General features: G+C 43.5%; 3 protein-coding genes and 2 non-coding genes across 6 annotated transcripts; 3 read left to right on the top strand and 2 right to left on the bottom strand.

The window, feature by feature from the left end:
- Positions 1-21: 21 nt before the first annotated feature.
- LOC115120094 (peptide chain release factor 1, mitochondrial-like) lies at positions 22-2,995 on the top strand. The gene is made up of 9 exons (XM_029648989.2): positions 22-462; positions 662-759; positions 852-933; positions 1,117-1,224; positions 1,321-1,493; positions 1,560-1,677; positions 1,840-1,976; positions 2,065-2,163; positions 2,278-2,995. The coding sequence occupies exons 1-9, from the start codon at positions 123-125 to the stop codon at positions 2,386-2,388; spliced, it is 1,266 nt and encodes a 421-aa protein (XP_029504849.1). The 5' UTR covers positions 22-122; the 3' UTR covers positions 2,389-2,995.
- LOC115120095 (WW domain-binding protein 4-like) lies at positions 2,922-9,418 on the bottom strand. Its single transcript, XM_029648992.2, has 10 exons — positions 9,301-9,418; positions 7,560-7,632; positions 7,221-7,283; positions 6,751-6,877; positions 6,220-6,399; positions 4,989-5,059; positions 4,760-4,835; positions 4,487-4,668; positions 4,144-4,337; positions 2,922-3,942 (listed from the first exon to the last, which is right to left on the bottom strand). Coding segments are annotated over exons 1-10 (1,191 nt in total). The 5' UTR covers positions 9,303-9,418; the 3' UTR covers positions 2,922-3,719.
- A 234-nt stretch (positions 9,419-9,652) lies between these two features.
- On the top strand, positions 9,653-9,724 carry trnae-uuc (transfer RNA glutamic acid (anticodon UUC)). Its single transcript has one exon. It is a non-coding gene; the product is annotated as a tRNA-Glu (tRNA).
- Positions 9,725-11,546: 1,822 nt separating this feature from the next.
- Positions 11,547-11,618, top strand: trnae-uuc (transfer RNA glutamic acid (anticodon UUC)). Its single transcript has one exon. It is a non-coding gene; the product is annotated as a tRNA-Glu (tRNA).
- A 590-nt stretch (positions 11,619-12,208) lies between these two features.
- On the bottom strand, positions 12,209-21,425 carry LOC115120092 (SLAIN motif-containing protein 1-like). 2 transcript variants are annotated; one of them, XM_029648985.2, is made up of 9 exons: positions 20,829-21,425; positions 19,842-19,975; positions 17,074-17,205; positions 16,544-16,651; positions 15,630-15,779; positions 14,817-15,185; positions 13,813-13,965; positions 13,314-13,602; positions 12,209-13,202 (listed from the first exon to the last, which is right to left on the bottom strand). In XM_029648985.2, exons 1-9 carry the CDS (start codon positions 21,242-21,244, stop codon positions 13,127-13,129), a joined length of 1,827 nt encoding a protein of 608 aa, XP_029504845.1. In that variant the 5' UTR covers positions 21,245-21,425; the 3' UTR covers positions 12,209-13,126. The 2 variants fall into 2 exon arrangements, with proteins under 2 accessions (XP_029504845.1, XP_029504847.1); XM_029648987.2 differs by lacking the exons at positions 16,544-16,651; positions 17,074-17,205 and having other exon boundaries at positions 20,829-21,424.
- Positions 21,426-21,729: the final 304 nt, after the last annotated feature.

Here is a 21,729-nt window from a genome sequence, read left to right as displayed (position 1 = left end):
AGCATTCAACAACACTCTTTGACCTTGCTGGAAGCGTGATTATATTCTTTACAATGTTACTAAATATGAGGTGATAAACTCATGTAACCAGTTTACACTTATTTCGTATACACTGTAGCCAGATGCTTACGCAGAAATGTATTCGACTGTATGGCTGGTGCGCCCTCCACATGCGCAAAAGAATATGGAAGGAACTAGCAAATCGATCACTCGTACCATCAAGACGCTGTTGTAACAATCATTTGGGAGATTTATACCGGAATGAGTCCGTACAAAGATATCTTCGGCAGCTTGTGGAAGAGTACAGAGATGTCACCAAAACATTACAACATGGGTTTCTCAACGACCCCGCCAGGAAAGAGTTGAACAAGAGACAGGTGGGACTTTCACCAGTGGCCACTGCGTTTCAGAGTGCTGAACACGCCGTGAAAGACCTAGAGGAGGTTGAAACTCTGCTTCAGAGTAAGTAAGCTATTTTGTGTATTTTGTTAAATTGCTACCTAGCTAGTGGTCTTTCTGTATCTTCCTTTCATAAGTGTCTGTAACGCCTACGTGCCGCAATAACCAGAGGTCGCCAATGCTTCAATAACAATGTGCTAACTGTGAAACGTGTCATGTATCTGAAAATATTGTACAGATCATCCATATTCTCCTTTTACAGAGACAGTCGGTTCCAAAGAGGAAGACCGACAAATGGTCCAGCTACTGAAAGAGGAACAAGCACAGATCACCCAAAGAATCGAGTCATTGAGAAAAGATGTACGAACAGACATTAGACACAGAACATTTTAAATGTCTGCCTTGGGTCAGTCTGGAACTTGATGAGAACATCTGAATTCATATTCCCCCAGTTGATCCAGACACTAGTACCCAGTGACCCACACGACACCAGTAATGTCCTTCTGGAGGTGGTAACAGGGAGGACAACAGGAGGTGAGTCGGTGAACTGTAATTACTCAATGAACAGCATAGGCCATGTGTAACAGTATAACTTTAGACCGTCCCCTCGCCCATACCCGGTTTCACATCCGTTACACATGGACAACGGCTCTCCATTACACTCCTGGTCCTGATGATAATGGATGTCCCCTCTCTGGTGCACATGTTTGGATCCAGGTGACATCTGTCAACAGTTCACCAGAGAGATGTTTGATATGTACCAAGGCCTTGCCAGCCACAAGAACTGGGACTTTGAGATCTTCAACTACACACCTGCTGAATATGGTAATGCTTCTTCTGTCTGTGTTTTATGGGTCACTGGATGAAAGTGTCTGCGTTTCTGTATGATTGATTGGTGTTTGTCTGATTTGATTCACTCAGGTGGTCTGCACCATGCGGCAGTAAGGATAGCGGGGGAGAGTGTGTACCAGCATCTGAAGCATGAGGGAGGGACACACCGGGTCCAGAGGATCCCCGAGGTGGGCCTGTCCTCCAGGATGCAACGTATTCACACAGGAACCATGACTGTCATCGTCCTGCCACAACCCAACGAGGTACTGTCCTGTCTGTCTGTCGGTCTGCCTGTCTGAACGATAATACATTGGGATTCTGTTTTGTAGCTGGACATCAGCATTGACCCTAAGGACCTGCGGGTTGATACGTTCAGATCGAGAGGGGCGGGAGGTCAAAGTGTCAACACAACAGACAGTGCTGTCCGAATAGTACACCTGCCAACAGGTAAGCGCTTGCAGTTCGGGGAAACAGAATATTTATTGAAAATCAACTTTAAGAAGTTTAAAAAAAAATCAATGCCACTTCTCAATTCTTGATTTTGAATTGATCTCCTGATATTGACTGAATTGAAATGGAATTACTGACTGACCCGTTCTCTGACCCTAGGAACGGTGGCAGAGTGTCAGACGTCCCGCTCTCAGCTGCAGAATCGTGACACGGCCCTGCGCGTGCTGAAGGCCCGCCTCTACCAGAGCATGATGGGCAGAGAGACGGAGCAGAGACTTACGGCACGCAAACAGCAGGTGATCCCCGACACACAGTCCCATCCTAACGCTTTACTGTCCCCCTCCCCCCAACTCACCTCAGCCATTCATGTTACTCCTTCTCCAGGTGGGCACTCGCTCCCAGTCGGAGAGGATTCGCACCTACAACTTCAGCCAGGATCGCGTGACAGATCACCGGACTGGTTATGTGACCAGAGATATCAAGGTGGGCTTCTAACTATGCAAACAAGCAGTCTATAATGGAAGTTGATTTGTTGTGTAATGTTTTTACATGTAGTGGTAATAGTTGGTTAATGTGTCTTCTGCATTCCCTTGGCAGGAGTTCATGAGGGGCGGGGAGCCCCTGGATGATCTGATCTCAGAGCTGTTGGAACACGGAGACAAGGAGGCTCTGCTGGAGCTGGTGGTGACCTGCAGTCAGAGATACTGACTCAAGACAGTGTGACGCCTTAGTTCTGGGAGCTAGCTGACATGACCCACTGCAGCAGCACTGACAGGAGAACAGTCAGACCAGATATGGAAGCAGTCGCTCGAACACTGATTCAGTTTGTGAAAGAATGGCGTGTGGGTGGAGAAGAGAGCAGAGAGAGCCTGGCTGCAGACAACCCAGCTCTTTAACCAGTCTCAAACATACCAAATTACACCCTAGCATCTTAATAAAGTCCTAAAACTTGCCTGAAAATAGTTGGCGACGAGCCCATTGGGTGTGTCAGAGCTATGTTTCAGCCCAACACACATGCTCTAATCTCAAGCACCCAGGCCGTCTGGCAGCTGGCCAGCCATGGCATCAGTATCTCTCCTACACAGCCATAGCAATGAGCATGTATTGGCACCAGTGAAGGGTTGAATTACCTTCGAGGCTACTCGAGCCCCTGTGAAATGTTTGAGTTGCTCTGACAGAAGTCTGCAAAATAAATCCATGGAAGATGATTGATTACTAAAGGAAGAAGCACAGAGAAAATGTCCACACCAGCAGTATATATATTCAACAGTGCTCTCAATAAAAAAATTAAAAATAAAGTACAATCTTTAATCAATCATTCTGTAGAAAACTTGCTTTGCATTCTTTCTCGCATACTCCAACCATGCTGGAGTACGGTTCACGGCTGGGATTCCCCAAAGCATCGTAGCACTAGGATATTAATACCATTGAAAATAAATAGACAAAAGATGACTGTAGTGCTACGATGGTTTTGGGAAACCCAGGCATGAGAATGTACTGGTGGTGATGTGGAAAATAACCACCACCACAGTAAGGACATCACAGGGGTCCTTCTCAAGCCATCCACAAATGATCCAGTTAAAAATACATCACACACGCATAAGAATATACCTCTGGGAATGATAGTCTGTCCGTCACGGCTGTACGCTATTCAACTCAAACACAAGCAGGAGGGCATCAGGCATTGAAAAAGGAAATTGTAAAGAGTAACACTTGAAGTTAGGACAGCTAAAGCCACTGATCCAGCTGGTTTCAGACGTCTGCTTGTACTATTCAACCCCAAAAGCTGCTGATATACCTTAACTTAGGTGGTTGGATGGGTAAAATTCAACCTGAACAATTCTGAAATGATGGCATCTTGGTGAGTACCTATCTCGAGTTCTCTGTAGCCCACAGGGACCTGACCTGCGTATCCAGGTATTATATGACGTTGCTCAAATTGTCCCCTTACACAATAACAACAATCTCCAACAACATCCCCCAGTTTGTCAAGCCTTGTGTCTGTTTAAAAAGAGTTAATATCTGAGTTAGCCTGAGTATTAGTCATCATCTCCCCGTTGCCTCAGGCTCCTGGAGGATTTCCCGTTCTCTGCTTTCCTCTTCCTGAACGTGGCCCCGGCTCCCGACGCGGGGCCTCCCTCGTCGCCCAGAGAGGTGATGATACGCTCCCTAAACTTGGGTTTGGGCTCAGGCGGCAGCTCCGTGGGGGCGGGGGCGCTAGCTGCACCTTCCACCTGTGGTAGCTGCAGATCCACTTTCTCACTGGAGGAGAGAACATGGGTGGTGATGGGTGGGGTATAGAGCAGGTAGGTGAGTTATTAGTTTAGCATTTAAGAAGGCACACAATAACAAGTTGGCTAAAGTAGAGACAGACTAGCACCAGGGTCCTGTTCATTAAGGCAAACTAACAAAATCTCATAGTTAAATCCAAATGAAGACATTGACAGTATAACAGTCTCTTACTAAGGCTCTTCTTCTTCCTGTATCTGCTCCCAGGCTCCGTAAGGGTTGGTCTTCCTGGGCTTCTTTACAGCAGGCATCTCCTCTTTCTCCTCAGGCACAGCTGCCAGTGTGTCTTTGGCCCCTTCGTCTACCTTCCCCCCGTCATCATCCTCACCATCTTTATTCTCTCCCTCCTTGTCTGAAGGCGGTGTATTCTTTTTGTGAGGAGAGCAAATAATTATTGAAATGATTGTCAGTCACCATGACTCAAACCCTAAACTAATGCCTACTATTGTTTGTGCCCATTCACTACCAATGGGGTTGTATTGAGAACTGAGTCTCACCCTGAACTGAATCTTGGTACCTGTTTGGAATCCTCTCTCTCCCCGGCTCCTTTGGTACTGTTGGAGCTGTCCTTCCCAGAGAGGGGTTCTGGCTGCAGGGCAGATGGGTCATCTAACCCTGGGGGGCCCACGGTCTCTCCACTGGGCCCAGACCCAGACTCACCACCGGCAGGGAGATCTGCAGGTCTTTCCCAGCTGGACTCTGTCAGAGTGGGGGAAACATCAAAACTATGTCAAACATAATTATGTCAAACATACATCATTCTTGTCATCACCTGTCTTCATAGACTGACCTCCAGTCTCTGTGTTGTAGTAGTATGTAAATCCATCAGAACTGACGGCCTCCATCCAGGCACTACCTAAGGAGATCTACAGAAAACAAGTGTGTTCACACCAGGACTTGAATGCATTACATTGGTACATTGCACTGACTCTAAACATATCAAATGGGTAACAACATACAAGAGACTTCCTGGTGAAATGAAAGGTATTAAGAAAAATACATTAAAAAGTTGGGTGTACCTCGGTTTGACCCGGCTGTGGAGAGGGTGTGCTCTTTCCCTGCAACCCATATGGTTTGTCCCACAGAGATTCTGAAAGGATATAGAAACACAATGCTTCAGGAGAAAGGTGAATGGTCCTAGGTGTATGTTCAAGACTGATTTATTAAAGTCACAGTCTGACTTTTAACCCGTCATCTCTGATATCTGCGGAGGTGTTGTGGTCTTCAGCCTACCCATGATTCGTACGGAGAGTTGCAAACCAAATTCAAGGGCTTTCAAGTACTTTTTAAGCACTAATATTTATTTCCAAGGACCCATTTCCAAGCAATTTGTGATAGCTCCTATTATGCAATTGTTTATATTCGCCACCAGATGGCGGTATATTCGCCAAAACCTCACGGGAAAAAAACGTACTTATTCATTACTACCTTAAAGGCTCTACTCAATAATACATGTTTCACTACTTATTTACTACATGTACTACATACATGAGGTAAATCAGTTGACGTAATTTGAGTAGTGATGAGCAGAGTTTTGGGACATGCCTACTTGTGAACACACATTTCTTATTCGCATTACTACACAACTCCAGCTTTATGACAGTATTGTAGTTTTATTGGGCATTTGGGAATCTACCTCTCAATAGCTAGGACAAAGCGTCTTGCTTCTGACTAGCAGCTTTAGAGTCGCTGATCGGGAGAAGGGCAGGTGGGCTGTGTGAGGGAAAACGGCACGTGAACGGCAACCAGTACAGCAGGAGCACGGCTGCCGCTTGATAAAGTGGATTATCGCAGGCGCCCCTTGAATGAGGAAAAAAAAAATCTCTTAATGTAGAACTGGCACCAGCGCAGGATGCAGTGTTGCGCCTTTCCCCTCCAGGGCCGATTACACCATGTTGCCCAGGATTTTAGCTATCGATGTGACGTTTGGCAGTGCCTAATCAGTCGGTTCTGTACCTGCCGGGCTGAGTGGCAGTGTGGGTAGAATGAGAGAGCTCGCCTGGCAACCAGAGTGGAAACACATTAAATAAAACTTGGTAGTGTACCTGTAAATGAATTCGTAAGACCAATATATTTTTCTAATATTTTTCAAATTAACTTATTTGATCGTTTTCTGTTCTCCTCTCCTTTTAATTCAAGTACTTTTCAAGTACAAACTTCAGATTTTCAAGGTATTCAAGTAATTGAATTTCAGAGTGCCAAATTCAATTACTTTAAGTACTTCAAGCACCTTGTGTGAACCTTGCCTACCTCCTGTCATAGAGTTGTAGTAGTATGTGAGTCCTTCGCCTGTCTTTCCCTCCACCCAGTTCTCTGATTCGTTTCTGGGCATCCTCTCCTTTCCAGGCTTTCGCTTCTTTTCTTGTTTTCGAGGTGGAGATTGAGATGGAACAGGGCTTGGAGTTTGGGCTTTGGTTTGAGATGGGGAACCTAAGCAAACACACGAAATCACATTGATATATTAGCCATTTGAGCAGACCCTCTTATCCAAAACAACCTACACGGAGTGTGTTCTAACAACTTTTTAAAAGCTTCATGTTTCATTAGTCGTATGTACAGTATACATCATGTATACATCATGTGTACATCATCCGACAAAATGCTTACTTGACAGGTTCCTTCTCGACAATGCAACAACAATAAGAGATAATAAAATATTAGAATACAAAAACTATAAGAAACAATGGTAATAAGTTACACACTTATTAGACGGTACAAATAAAAACAGACTGGCAGGTTATTAAGTTAGTAAATCAATAAAACATTTAACTAAGAAGTTACCTGATGGTTTTATCCCCAACCTTTTCATATCCTCCTCATAAGCTTTCAGTGCAGCCGCCTCCATCGTTGCAAACTCTTTAGACTGACGATCCTCCTTCTTCGCCTTGTCAATGCTCTTCTTTTGCATCTGAACAGAAGAGGGGCCGGAGTATCAGTCAAGTCACCAATGAGATGACAGCATGGGGTGAGAGTGGCATATCTGCTTAAATACACCACTAGGCCAGCCAGGAGGGCTATGTATGCCAAGCTGTGTTTACAAAGCATCAACAGTGACCCCTGTTGATACCTCTGTGTAATAACGTGTTATCAGCAGACTACATAGAGCCCAGAGAGAAAACAGTAGTCTCAGGTGATTGACATTTATGGCATCTGTATTTCTTATGCAGTATGGTAGCTACAACCCTGGCACTGACAGGCACCCATCTTTCTGTTTCACAAGTTGAAGGCAAAACACAATGATGACAACTCACCTCAGCAATTTTGGCAGCAACATTTTCTTTGTGATTCTTCCCTCGTTCATGAAACTCAACACTCTGCATGAGAAACAAACAAGCACAGGGGTGAATATATGATCAAATCTTGTCCTCAGCCACAACCCCTTGCAGTCATAACATAACCGACTACTCTCTCTTTGACACACATCACCAAGAACAAGGGAGCATTCATTCAACGTTAGCAACATGAGAAGGGCCTAGTCAAAGAGACTGAATAACTAGCATGATGATCATGCCTGAATGGGTAGCTAGTCGGCTAATTACACCAACTTTACATACCGGTACAAATTACATGACAATTTACTCAACACTCACAGGTTTATTGTCGGCTATCCAGCACTTGCAGTACTGGCAGAATTTCTTCGGCTGGGACTTCCAATATTCTGACCTGAGTAATACAAACAAAATAAACAACTTCATAAACATGTGTTTGAAAGCTGATCAGAATAGCAATTTGGGCAGTGAATAAAACACAACCATGGTCGTACAAACTGAACTAGCTAGCTTATGTTAGCTTATGAGTAGATGCAACAATATGAACTCAAATGTTATTGGTCATGTTATACAACAGGTGTAGACTTTACAGTGAAATGCTAATTTATGAGACAATTCCCAACAGTGCAAAGTTAAAAAGTAAGACATATGTCTACACTACATTGCCAGGTCACAATTGTAAATGAGAACTTGTTCTCAACTTGCCTACCTGGTTAAATAAAGGTGGAATAATTTTTTTTTTTTTTTAATTTAATGGACAAAAATGTGCTTTTAGATATATATATATAAAATATGTTTTTGAAAGAAAATCATATTTTGTTGTCCATTAAAATCACATCAGAAATACAGTGTAGACATTGTAAATGTTGTAAATTACTATTGTAGCTGGAAAAGGCTGATTTTTAATGGAATATCTACATAGGCGTACAGGGGCCCATTATCAGCAACCATCACTCCTGTGTTCCAATGACACGTTGGGATAGCTAATCCAAGTTCATAATTATGAAAGGCTAATTGATCATTAGAAAACCCTTTTGCAATTGTGTTAGCACAGCTGAAAACTGTTGTTCTGATTAAAGAAGCAATTAAAAATATGTTTTTTTTGTTTTACCCCCCTTAAAAGATTTAGATGCACTATTGTAAAGTGGCTGTTCCACTGGATGTCTTAAGGTGAACGCACCAATTTGTAAGTCGCTCTGGATAAGAGCATCTGCTAAATGACTTAAATGTAATGTAAATGTAAAACTGGCCTTCTTTAGACTAGGTGAGTATCTGGAGCATCAGCATTTGTGGGTTCGATTACGGGCTCAAAATGGCCAGAAACAAATAACTTTCTTCTGAAACTCATCAGTCTATTCTTGTTCTGAAAAATGAAGGCTATTCCATGCGAGAAATTTCTAAGAAACTGAAAATCTCGTACAACACTGTGTAATACTCCCTTCACAGAACAGCGCAAACTGGCTTAACCAGAATAGAAAGAGGAGTGGGAGGCCCCGGTGCACAACTGAGCAAGAGGACAAGTACATTAGAGTGTCTATTTTGAGAAATAGACGTCTCACAAGTCCTCAACTGGCAGCTTCATTAAACAGTACCCGCAAAACACCAGTCACAACGTCAACAGTGAAGAGGGCACTCCGAGATGCTGGCCTTCTAGGCAGAGTTCCTCTGTCCAGTGTCTGTGTTCTTTTGCCCATCTTAATCTTTTATTTTTATTGGCCAGTCTGAGATATGGCTTTTTCTTTGCAACTCTGCCTAGAAGGCAATCATCCCGGAGTCGTCTCTTCACTGTTGACGTTGAGACTGGTGTTTTGCGGGTACTATTTAATGATGCTGTGTTCCAATGGCACTCCGTTGTCATTTTAGCCTACGTTTCACTGATCTTAGTAGCATTTTACTCCCTCTGTTTAATATAACACACATACATTAATTATTAATTTTGGTTGCCGATCCTGATGTGAAGTTTGTTCTATAGAAAGTATTTGACTCTAGTGACAAAATTAAGGAAATTAGAATTTCGGCAGGCAAGAAAATGGCTTTAGTAAATCTTAAACGAAATACTCACATTGTGTCTTCTGATCCAATATAACGTTAATATAATTAAGGTTAAACAACCTAGCTAGCTACACACAAAAGCAGAAAATGTTGAACATTTCTCAACCATCAACAGCACAGCGTCCGTTTCTTATGACGTATATACGGATGTCTCTGAGGGTCAAAATTGTTTGTACTCGCTACTGTTATCGCTTTTATTGGCATTATTTTGACAACACAATCGTTTTAAAGTGTCGTTTTAATCGCAGTTTATTATAAAGAATATGAGAAGAATGTATCAAATAACAAAATAAAGTATAGATATGTCATCCGTCCCGAATAGACGGAACAAATAGTCTATAGTCCTTTCACTTTTCAAGACCTCCCATATGGTCTAGCGGTTAGGATTCCTGGTTTTCACCCAGGCGGCCCGGGTTCGACTCCCGGTATGGGAACAACTGTTTTATTTAAAAATCATTGAACGTGATGTTCTCAATAGTAGTGTTTCTTAATAACCCTGCTCCTCGAACACATTGGTGGAAAAAGTACCCGATTGTCATACTTGAGTAAAGATACCTTATAGAAAATGGCTCAAGTAAAAGTCACCCACTAAAATACTACTTGATTAAAAGTCTGAAAGTATTTGGTTTTAAATGTACTTAAGTATCAAAACGTAAGTCTAATTGCTCAAATATACTTAAGTATCAAAGTTGCCTCACTTTCGAGGGCCTGATGCGGTTTCTTCTCTCAGTAATTATTTGTCCCGTTTTCAAGAAGACCCTCTCAGAGGGAACGGATGTGTCCACTATGCTCTCTCTCCCTGGCATTACTTTAGTAAGCCGTGGGTATCTTCAAATCTTCAATGAAGTGACATGTAACAAGTGGTTACCTTTGACAGTGGTAAGGCAAACTTCAGTAGCTTTTTGGACTCTTTCCCGCACTGAAGCCTGTGTGCTCTCGTAAAGTTGTGGAATAAGTGAGTTAATACGTTTTGAAAGGGTTTTCCTGCTTGGAATTGTGTACATTGGATTTAGACTATAGCTCTAATTTCTAAAACCTCTGTCCTCCATGATCGAAAATGGCTGGAAATCTGTGGCAATCATTTTAGCCAATGCAATATAAATGTGGCCTTGTTTTGCAACATAGTTGGCATTGTTTGCTACTTTGGGATAAACTAGTCCATAGAAGACTGCGTAGCTGTGGGTCGCGGAGTAGGCCTACTTGACTGAGTGGATACAGCTCCACGTGTGGGCGTTCTGGCTCCACCACAATCACTAGCAGGCCCGCTAGTTTCTCGAAGCTCCGCTACAGCTAGCTTCACAGTTCGCATATACCGGCGTAGAACCGTTACTGTGCGCTAACATTGTCTACATTATTAAAATGCATCCAAATGCTACTATGCTTCCGACTCATTTTACAGCTCTTCCTCTCTCCTCAGCTGCTAAGTGTGTGGCTGTGAGTGAGTTGGTTCGGCCCTCCCTCACGCATTGGTTCATTGGTTGACACTGTGTGTCTGATTGACAGGGACAACAGGTGAGGCTATTGGTCTGAGCAGACAGTCAGAACGAATGTGTGTGCGCTTGAGCATTTAGAGCTATATTATTTTATTTCCTTTTTCGTTATTTGAATTAGTTAATTATATTCATTTAAATATTTTGATGATTCATATCTTTAAAAAAAAAAAAGTTTTTATAAATAGATTCGGCTCTTCTGATATGCGAGCCGGCTCCCAACGTTCCCCTACAAGAGCCGGCTCATAGAGCCGACGCGTTCGCGAACGACCCATCACTACAAACAAAGCATTTGTGTTTAGTGAGTCTGCCAGGTCAGATGCAGTAGGGATGACCAGGGATTTTCTCTTTAAGTGCGTGAATTGGACAATTGTCCTGTCCTGCTTAGCATTCAAAATGTAACGAGTTCGAGTACTTTTGGGTGTCAGGGAAAATGTATGGAGTAGAACGTACGTTATTTTATTTAGGAATGTAGTGAAGTAAAAGTAAGTTGTCAAAAATGTAAATAGTAAAGTACAGATATCCCAAAAAACTACTTAAGTAGTGCTTTAAAGTATTTTTACTTAAGTACTTTACATCACTTTTCGAATACCCCCAACAGTACATATTTCTATTGTAACCCCGGATTAATCACCAAACCCTGTTTACCAAGGCTATAATGAAAAGTGTACTGTTGGGGCCCTCAAGGGTTCGGAAATAACGCTCTACAGTACCAATAAGCTTATCTATGGATTTCACTGTCAAATTACTGCTACATTTTCCAACCTCCCATATGGTCTAGCGGTTAGGATTCCTGGTTTTCACCCAGGCGGCCCGGGTTCGACTCCCGGTATGGGAACGATATTTTTATTAAAACTTTGAACATGTTATGCACAGTAGGCCTACAGATACAGGCATATGCCTGCCTGTGGCTTTGCCTGTGAAATGTTGCAACCTGACAAAATAGAATACTGATCTGATGTAGGCTACTCTAGTAATGCTGAAACTAGCGCTCACAGTCTCAGATCAGAATTACACGTTCATCCACGTTACTCAAACGACAAATTTCTAAGTGCTTAGACATTAACTCCGCATTTTTGAGGTTAGGCATTAACGGTGAAATGTTGGAATAGGCTTAAAACAGAAAGTGTTACATGACATTTGATACGGAAACTGAATTACAATCAATCTGACATATAGAGAAACTGTAAGAACTTCACCTGTGAAAATAACCAGTAGCCTACTAACTCTAGAGACAGAATTGAATATCAGGTCCAAGTAACTTTTTTTTATCATTTGAAAATCTTTAATTTTAGTTTTTAAAACAACTACACTCATTCAATTAAATACAGTCAAAAAAATGTTTTGGAGAAAGAGATGGTGAGGTGTGCCATGAAGACTAACCTGCTTTTTTTGAAATAGTGAAAAAATGATTAAACAGACGGAGAATGCAATGTAAGTGATCTTTAAAAAGTAATCCTTCATCCCAAAAAACAAAACATCTACCCTGTGCTCTTCATCAACAAAATTATAATTAACCATAAAAGTGCAATATCACAAATAAAAGGAACAAAATCAATTACATTTCAATTCACACTTGTACAATCAGTGCAACAATTACAAATATTTCATAGATATACCAGTGAATCTTTATAGTTTAAAAAGTGTCCAAAACACAACTTGAAGTCATTTCCCTGTCTTGGTGAGACATTTTGTAAACAGATTCAGACGTTAGCTTTACATTTGGTTAATATGCTTCACATACATTTTTTAAATAAATCATGAAGAATATTGCATCAATACGATCAGCATCCCAACAATGCACACTGAAAGTTAACTTTTGTCCCTACACTAATCATAAGATGTATTTTAAATATACCTTGCCATGTAAAAATTAGACCAAATACACCCAGACAATAGGGAGTGATTTAGACTTTTTTTAGCAGCATATTTGGTGCTCTCCATTAAGAGAAAATACACCTTTTAGTAATCAGAATTCCAAAGTAAAAAAACGAATTATGTGGCTTAATTAGCATAAAGTGGCAGCTCTTTCTTTAGTATGTTAATGTAACCATAATGTGGTTAAAACTTGTTAGTGCATAAAAATATCAACAGGGGGATTCCCCTTGGCACAGACCAAATTGGACAGGTGGAGAATGCATGTTTGACTGAGTGCTGACCACACCTCAAATACCCAATCATGAGGGCGTTCTACACAAGGTTGTTATTCCCTATAGTTTGGTTGACCTGCCTTCTCAATTCCCCAAGAACACTTTGTGTGGCAGTGAGTGACCCCAACCAGCAGGGTCTATCTAAATTGCCAGCTCTTCTTCTTCTCTGAATCTCATCTCTCCATTCATCCCTCTCTCAGTAGCAGCCATCCCTCCAGCTCCCGTCTCGTAGGGCACTCAGGCTGGACAAGCTCTTAGGAGGCGTCAATAAACTGGGGAAAAGAAGATCAGATTGAGATGAAAAGTAGGAAATTATGATCCCAGACAACAATAACCTAGTTTTGAGCTTGTTGGCGCTCCCCTTGTGTCCTATAGTAGCCTACCTGCGTGTGGGTTGGGCGATCTTGCTTCGAGGGGTGGAGCTGGTCCCAATAAAGGAGGCGGGGCGGGGCAGACTGCTCCGGGGGGGCGTAGGAGTGCCCCCAACCCCCACGGCTGGTTTACTGGGGAGGGGGATGCCGCTCAGGGACTGCAGACTGGTGGAGGTCGGCATGGTAACTGGCCCTTTCACAGTGGGGCTGACATAGGCTGTGGCTTTGAGAGGTTGCCGTGACAACGACTGGAAGTTCCCCACACTCTGGACTCTGTTCTGCAACTGACCGGGTGAAGGGACTAGTGGGGAGAGGGTTGACAATAGATCATATACAGATTAATGGATTGATATAATATTCATGTTTTCCTCAGATGTACTGTATAATGTATGGACTATCTACTTAGAATGATCATTTTCAATTTGATGAATTTTGGAAAGTCAATCAAGCCCTGCAGTTTTATAGTATGTGTATGGTCAGATCTAAAACAAAGAAGAAGACGGTATCTCACTGGAGGACTGTAGCCTGCTGGCCAACCCATTGGACGAGTCGAAGCTCAGACTGTTCCGAAGGGTGGAAGGAGAGCCGATGTGATTGGCTGGGCTCAGTGGACTAGGCACACTGGGAGCCCTGAACAGGTTGGGCATGCTCCTCCGCAGCTTATCTAAATAGAATGTGCACACACACACACACAATATTCCTGTATGAATTCAAGGCCACAGATCTAGATGACTAAGACTTTATCATTTCAGATTCCACATAGAGCCCTCTTCAAGAGGAATTACGTGCCACTCACTAGTCTCTCTTGAAGAACACCAGTGTTGAGGCCCCAAAGAGAAACATCTCCTGTAATCTCACCACCCTCTATTCAGTGTCCCTCTCCGGTTCAGCTCCCAGAACAGAAACAGAATAGCCTCCAAGAGCTTACGGATCAGTCAGTGTCTCAAGAGGCTTACAGTGAGCACATCCCTGGTAGTCTGCCAGTACAGTCAACAGGCAAGGGAAGTACCTACGGTAGTAACTAACGAGTGGGTGACCTTAAAATGACCTCTTCCTCCATTAACATAAACAATGACAAGTTGAAAACAAACCTAGAAATAGATTAGTATAACTTTCATAAGAGGGCCATCATGTTGTGTCAATTATTTTGTAGCCCTACTAATATTGTACTTTGTTATGCTAATGTTCCATCAAGAAAACAAGGCTTGTTTGAAAAATGTACTCATATCTGCATTACAAATGTGATCCCCAAAATATATAGCGAACATAAATACACAGAAAACACAAACATTATTAGAAGAGAGTCTTGCAGAGCAAGAATTCTTATTAGAAAGTGTGAGATTTCATAAATTTAAACAGAGGGCCAGGGTTGAGTCCAATAGACACCGAACAGAAGAACACACACACACATACAAAATGGAGGAGTCCAGTGCAACTAACCCCCCCCAAAAAAAAAATCTCCCATTTTCTCTAATGAACGCAGCCCAAGTACCTGCATGGGCCAGGCCTGCTCACCTGATCCAGGCCTGAAGCCCTGTGGTTCGGGTGTGTAGGTGCTGAGTGTGGGGCTGGCCAGGGCCTGGGGTGGGGGTGGGGGCTGATAGGAGAATCCTCCAGAGGGGTACTGAGGGCTGGAGGGGCTGGAGAGGCTGGTTGTGCTCCTCCTCCAGTCCCGTATGCTGGAGAAGGTGTGGGAGTGGGAGAGGCCGCGCTGCAGGGTGGGTCCCACACGGGTCAGACGGGGCTGGGGAGGAGGTAGCTGCCCGTACTCTTCCTCATCCTCTTCCTCCTCCAGGTCAGCCTCGCCGTTGTGCTGAAGGGAGAGGAAGGAGAAGCTGGCGCTGCGGCGGTTGATGGAGGTGGTGGCGTAGTCCTGACGAAGACCTGAAGGAGGGGGAAATACGGACAAGCGCAAACACACAAACACGCACGCGCACACAATCAGTCGTCACCTTCTGCGCCTGAGGTTAAGGTTAATAAAGCCTGGATGAAGCCTGAGGTCTTGTATCACAGGTTACAGTGTTAGAAGGGAGAGAAGGACAGAGGAAGATAAGGACAGAGAGGAACAATAAAGGGCAAGAATATGGCCAGGAATCCAAGACCACTTGAACTGACCAGGAACAACTCTGGGCCCTACCTTTAACCTTGGGGCCCAGAGTTATTCCCTTTCAGGTCACTTATTCAATAGTTAATAATAGTTCTGATTTATAAAGCATTTTCCACACTTTTACATAGAAAGGGGGGAAAACTCACCTCTTACTATGTAAAACAATATATAGTCATAACTATGTGACGACAACAGTTTTTAATAAAGGGTGAGGGACTCACTGTCCTCCTGCAGACGAGCCATGACCTGGACGTCAACAAGGTCCTGCAGCTTGTATCCCTGCGTGATGGAGTCATCCTCCAGCTCTGAGGCACTGAGCTCACTGTCCATGGAAGACTGGGGGCTGAGGAGGAACCGCCGGAGGCTGCGGCCTTCAGCACACAACAACACAGTTCAGAGGTCAGATCACAGACAAATTACATTGCAGAGATTTTACATTAACAATGAACAAAGAAAAAACTGACCAGATGAAAAGCAAGATTAGTTTAGATAGAGGCACACTGGCAGCAAAAAAACATCACTCTCCCTTTAAGAAACATTGCCGAGTCACTGTTAGTAGGGAGGCCACGTCATGGAATTGTGCCTTTGGTGATAGAAGCACCAGAAGCACCACAAATCACAGACAAAGCTAGAAAAGGCCATATTGTGTTTATGGCCACTCCAAGCCCCCATGGCCATTTTCCATTATGGCCGCCAACCAGATCCCACAGGCTCGACCTAGCTGTGTGACATGTGGCGCTTCCTTCACCAAAGGGACTATTCCACTCAAGTCAGTGCGATGGTGAGGGGACAATGTTGAACTTCACATGGCAAACACCTGAAGTAGCAGAAACTGAACACACACTGAAACACTCCTTCTCTTGCCGTGACAAATGATGAATGATGACCTTGGGGGCTTCTCAATAGTCTATAACGGCTTCCTCTCCTCTCTTCTTGTGTCCACCTCTATTCTGATCTGACAAGACAGCCAGTAGGTGAAACTTAAGGTATTTCACCAGTCCATATGTCTAACATCAGCAGGACTGAAGGAGAGGAGACAAGGAGAGGAAGCTCTTTCAAACAGACTATTGAGACGCAAACCTTGACATGACAGAGAGACTGAGACAACGTGAGCCAGCGGGGGAGCGAGGCTTACTGCGATTGGCTGAGTGATTGGCTGGGAGGAATGTGGGAATTCTCTCAGCCTTCCCTACAGGAGTCAGGGACAGGTGGAGGAGAGGATGGAGGGGTGAGGAGAATGAGGCTGATGGAGGGAGAAAGAAAGGGAGGGGACAGAGACAGGATAAGGGGGAGAGAGAGAGAATCATGGAGAGTTGTTTCAATGAAGAAAAAAATTAAACTATTCCAATGAAGAGACTGTGGTATTTTTTTCAATCGTGAAATATCATGTTTAAGAAGTAATCATGGATGGAGTAACCCTCATGTCTAAGAACCAGGGGTTTTCCTCGCCTGGTGAACTGATCAGGAGTGTTGAGTTTCTGCTAAACACAGCCCAGGATTTTTCTGCTCAATATGGCCCTGATTCTGCTCAATAGGGACAAGAGTTTCTCCTGATCAGGTTGCAAGGATGAAAAAACCCTAGTTCAACTAATGTCATATGGTAATATTATGGAACATTATGGAAATATGTACCCATGTCACATAGTAATCTGTGTGTGTATTTACCAGGTCTGTCAGCGGGCGGAGGGGTGGGGCAGGACCTGGAGAACGAGGCACTGAGGGGGGACACTCCTGCTACACGTCTCAGGGGGAGGGCAGGGGAAGAGTGGCTGGAGAAGACCCCCCGCCACCTATGGACTACGGAGGTAGGAGGAGGGAGGGAGGGGAAAAGGCAATGTCATACTCTATCGGACCACCCCCAAAACACACACAGCTGTCAGTGCTTTCCGGGCCCCTCACAAGGAACAGAGGTCAGCAGTGTGAAGCGGTTGTTTACCTCACACCCAGCGCGTCACATTGCTGTGACAGTCACAGAACCACTATTCAGTAGCAGCCAGGGAACACATCTGCTGTCCAATGCCCAGGAAACAAAGCTGCATTCACAACCTCACACACACACACTGCTCAACACACCCATTCAGCACGGGCCAGAACCAGGACGGAGCAGCGACCACACACACCTTCTGAAATATATTCATAGAGGAGACCTACAGGAATGAACACCCGCTTAGCATATTTACAGAAATCTATCTAGAGGAGATGTGGTGGATCAAAAGAACAAAGAGAGAGGAGAATGATTAATAAATGTTGCAGAGCTGAGAAAGCAAATCATCTCTCTCTCAATTCAATTCAATTCAAGGGCTTTATTGGCATGGGAAACATGTGTTAACATTGCCAAAGCAAGTGAGGTAGATAATATATAAAGTGAATATATAAAGTGAAATAAACAATAAAAATTAACAGTAAACATCACACATACAGAAGTTTCAAAACAATAAAGACATTACAAATGTCATATTATATATATACAGTGTTTTAACAATGTACAAATCTCTCTGTGTGTGGTGGTTCGACTGTGAGCTGTTCAACACAGCGCTGCATATATCCCTGCACCAGATAGAGTGGGGTTATGTTATACCTGTCACTGAGAATATAAACCACTTAGCAGCATCAAGGCGAGGTGCCTTTCATGTAAACACGGTAACCATGGTTACCCCTCTGGTTGCTGAGGGAGGCCCTGTGAACGTAGCAACAGGCAGATAGTAGGTCAAGTGTGAAAGCAGTGGAAGGATTTTCCTGCAGTTACAGCTACTGTGGAATTAATATACAGGCTTCTAGTATAGATCCTTACAGCAATATATTGTAGTAAAATACAGGTAACTGCCAAAATAAAGGAAACACCTCTCTGTCCTTTATTTTGGCGGTTACCTGTAGTTCACTGATGAAATGGCGGCAGGTAGCCTGTGTTTAGAGCGTTGGACTAGTAACCGAAAGGTTGCTAGATTGAATCCCTAAGCTGAAAAGATACAAATCTGTCGTTCTGCCCCTGAACAAGGCAGTTAACCCACTGTTCCTCGGCAGTCATTGTAAATAACAATTGTTCGTAACTGACTTGCCTGGTTAAATAAAATTACAAATTAAAAAATGGCAGCTTCAATGATGCAACGATAAGCTGTTGCATGACAAGTATATAATTTGAAGGCCAAGTTAAATAGGATCTAATATGCAAAACCATATCAAAACATTTGATACATTTCAAATATATAACAGTAAAAAGAAATGCAATTAAGCTGACGTGTGTGTTTACTCCAAGTTGTTGAAAGTGACGCACACAGACAGTTACGGCCAGTGCTTCACCTCTCATTAAGAGCTTAGACTAGAGCAGAGTATTAATACATTACCTTCAGCGCAGACCGTGGGAGACGTTACATCTATTCACTGTTTCACACCACAGCTTCCTCTCAGACATGAACCCAAGGTCCACTCTCTCAGTGGTCATTAGACACCATGGAATGTCTCAGGAGTAGAGGCATTAACCCTGACGTTACCGCTAAATTCCCAGAGTCGGCCACTCACACCTTCACTTCAGGGCCTCTCATTGGACCCAGTCACCTCTCTACTGCAACCCTTCTTCAGGTAGATGCTGGGAATTAGAATGTGATCTCCATCACCTAACCAGGTGACCACCGTGCATAGTTTAATGGCGCTGGTCGTGTTGTGCGTAGTTTAATGATACCAGCACTGTGTGTAGTTTAATGTAGCTGGTGTTGTGTGTAGTTTAATGTAGCTGGTGTTGTGTGTAGTTTAATGTAGCTGGTGCTGTGTGTAGTTTAATGTAGCTGGTGTTGTGTGTAGTTTAATGTAGCTGGTGTTGTGTGTAGTTTAATGTAGCTGGTGTTGTGTGTAGTTTAATTTAATAGCTGGTGCTGTGTGTAGTTTAATGTAGCTGGTGTTGTGTGTAGTTTAATGTAGCTGGTGCTGTGTGTAGTTTAATGTAGCTGGTGTTGTGTGTAGTTTAATGTAGCTGGTGCTGTGTGTAGTTTAATGTAGCTGGTGCTGTGTGTAGTTTAATGTAGCTGGTGCTGTGTGTAGTTTAATGTAGCTGGTGCTGTGTGTAGTTTAATGTAGCTGGTGTTGTGTGTAGTTTAATGTAGCTGGTGTTGTGTGTAGTTTAATGTATCTGGTGCTGTGTGTGTATTGACTGTCTGGCAAGGTGCTGTACTTTTATCTCAGAGTCCAAAATAGTCTGGAGTTGGCTGGTTACATAATCCTGAGACTTGAGGACCTGTTTCACACTGAGCTCAAGGCATCACAGTGCCTCCCCCCTCACCTCCATGTACCCACACACACAGTAAAGTAGAATCATAACCATCTGTTGAAAGGAAGTCTTTGAAAACTAAACGTTTTGTCAGGTTGATAGAAACCAATGGTCTATTATATAGCCATCCATCTATCCACCCTTTTCGGTCCCTAGTTTCCACCCCTCCTCATACCTTGGTCCAACCTGAGGCACAGTGAGCGGGCCGACTCCACCTCTGTTCTGGGGCTGTCCAGGACCTGTCTGCTCCACTGGAGGGGGGTAACAGGGCTCTCCCCCCACAGCCGGGCCTTGGCTGACACATACAGCCTGCAGGGAAGACAGGATGAGAGCCAGAAGAGGAGGAATGAAGAGGATTTTACTGCCCTATAGTCCCATATCAACCCTTATGGGCCTACAGGGAAGCCTGGTTTCAGATCAAGGATACATTTTCCAGTTTTACTATGATCCCAAAAAATGTACATCAAGCCACAACCTCACTTAGGACCTGAGAATAGAATCATATTGATTGTAGCCAACAAGTGCAAACCATGGCGCATAGTGTGGAGCAGCCAATTCTGACTGCAGTCCAAAATTGGTTTTGGGCACTATAATGGATTTGACATAATAAAGATAGAGTCACAAGTATAATGTCACATTTTATCAGCGGGTATTCTTATGCATACGTTTTACCACTAAAATTATAGCACTTCTTGTGTCCAGTCGTCCACCCACAAGTCGACATGTCTCAGACTGATGCGGTCTAGCCTCCATTTCAACAGGCACATTTTCAGAGCACAGTGGCCGTCTGCTCAATCATAATCGTTGACTATGATAACTGCAACACATCGATGTTTTGTGTTTGCTAAAGAAAAATCGAATGATATTGGAACAAGTGTCAGCTCCATATTTCTGTCCAATTTGCCCCGAAGGTGTGGCTTTGTTGTCGTATATCATTCCTACTGGGATTTGAGTCTCATTTGCAGGTACATCATTATTTTCCATACCAGAGTAACAGTCACATATCCTATAAAAAATAAACAGAACACTGCATCACCATCGTATATGACAGATCAATTGTCATATGCAAATAAGGACTGCAAGTTTCAAAGAAATCTGTCAGATTAAATTTGCAACCTGTCAACTACATTATACAAACCATTGGATATTGTGAAATAGTTACCAGGTAGCTTCAGAGTCTTCAATAGAGAATAGAGCATCTAGGTCCAGAATGTCCACCTCATCCAGAACCGTACGTTCCATATAATCAGCCTCCGTCTCGAGAGCAGTATCAACATAATGCGAATGTAAATATTCGAACGGTTCGTCCAACGGGAAAAATGACTCCAAGGAAGACTGGCACAGTAGCGTCGGTAACGGGCTAGGTATGCAGTAGCTCCCGGCCATATAGGCCGGGGAGGGAGGTAGAATGTGGGGGTTGCCAGTGCAACCGTTCGCCCGCGTCCTCAATTGCTCATTTTGCCGCTCCAATTTCCGAACCAGCTCTTGGAGCTTTTTCACCTCCAGTTCGGCGTTCGCGGCATTGCTGTTGCCGTTGACATCCGTCATTATCTGGGGGTTCATCACTGCTGCATCCATTGGATGGAAAAGTACAAATACCCGATATATGTTTTATTAAATGGTGGACGGGGTAAGCTACACTCAAGTCTCAACTCACCCGTTGCCCACACTGTGATTTGGGTATGGGTTGTATCTCGCTTGCTCTAGTGTCCATCAGGACTAGAGCTTTCAGATGTCACCCAATAAGGGATGGTGGCGTGCTACAGACTGTCTCCACCCCCAAAGAGCTGAATCCACCGCGGGAACTGTTGCCTAATTAGTGATTTCAGGACAGGTGCGTGCAAGCGTCCTCTCCTCAAACTTCACAGTTGTCACATTGAGAAGTGACAATTATTTGTTTGACCACAAAGACAATGCACAACACATTGTCTTTGTCCGTAAAGAAGGAGCAGACGGCCACTGTGCTCTGTGAAAATGTGCCTAAAGAAGATGCAACATTTTTGTTTCAAATATATTTATTAAAACAGAGAATGAGAGATTATGTCCGAAGTGAAAATATATTA

This window comes from Oncorhynchus nerka, linkage group LG2 (assembly GCF_034236695.1).
Source record: "Oncorhynchus nerka isolate Pitt River linkage group LG2, Oner_Uvic_2.0, whole genome shotgun sequence".
NCBI lineage: Eukaryota > Metazoa > Chordata > Actinopteri > Salmoniformes > Salmonidae > Oncorhynchus > Oncorhynchus nerka.
Note: the sequence above shows the minus strand (reverse complement) of the source record. Positions and strands in the feature narration are given on the sequence as shown.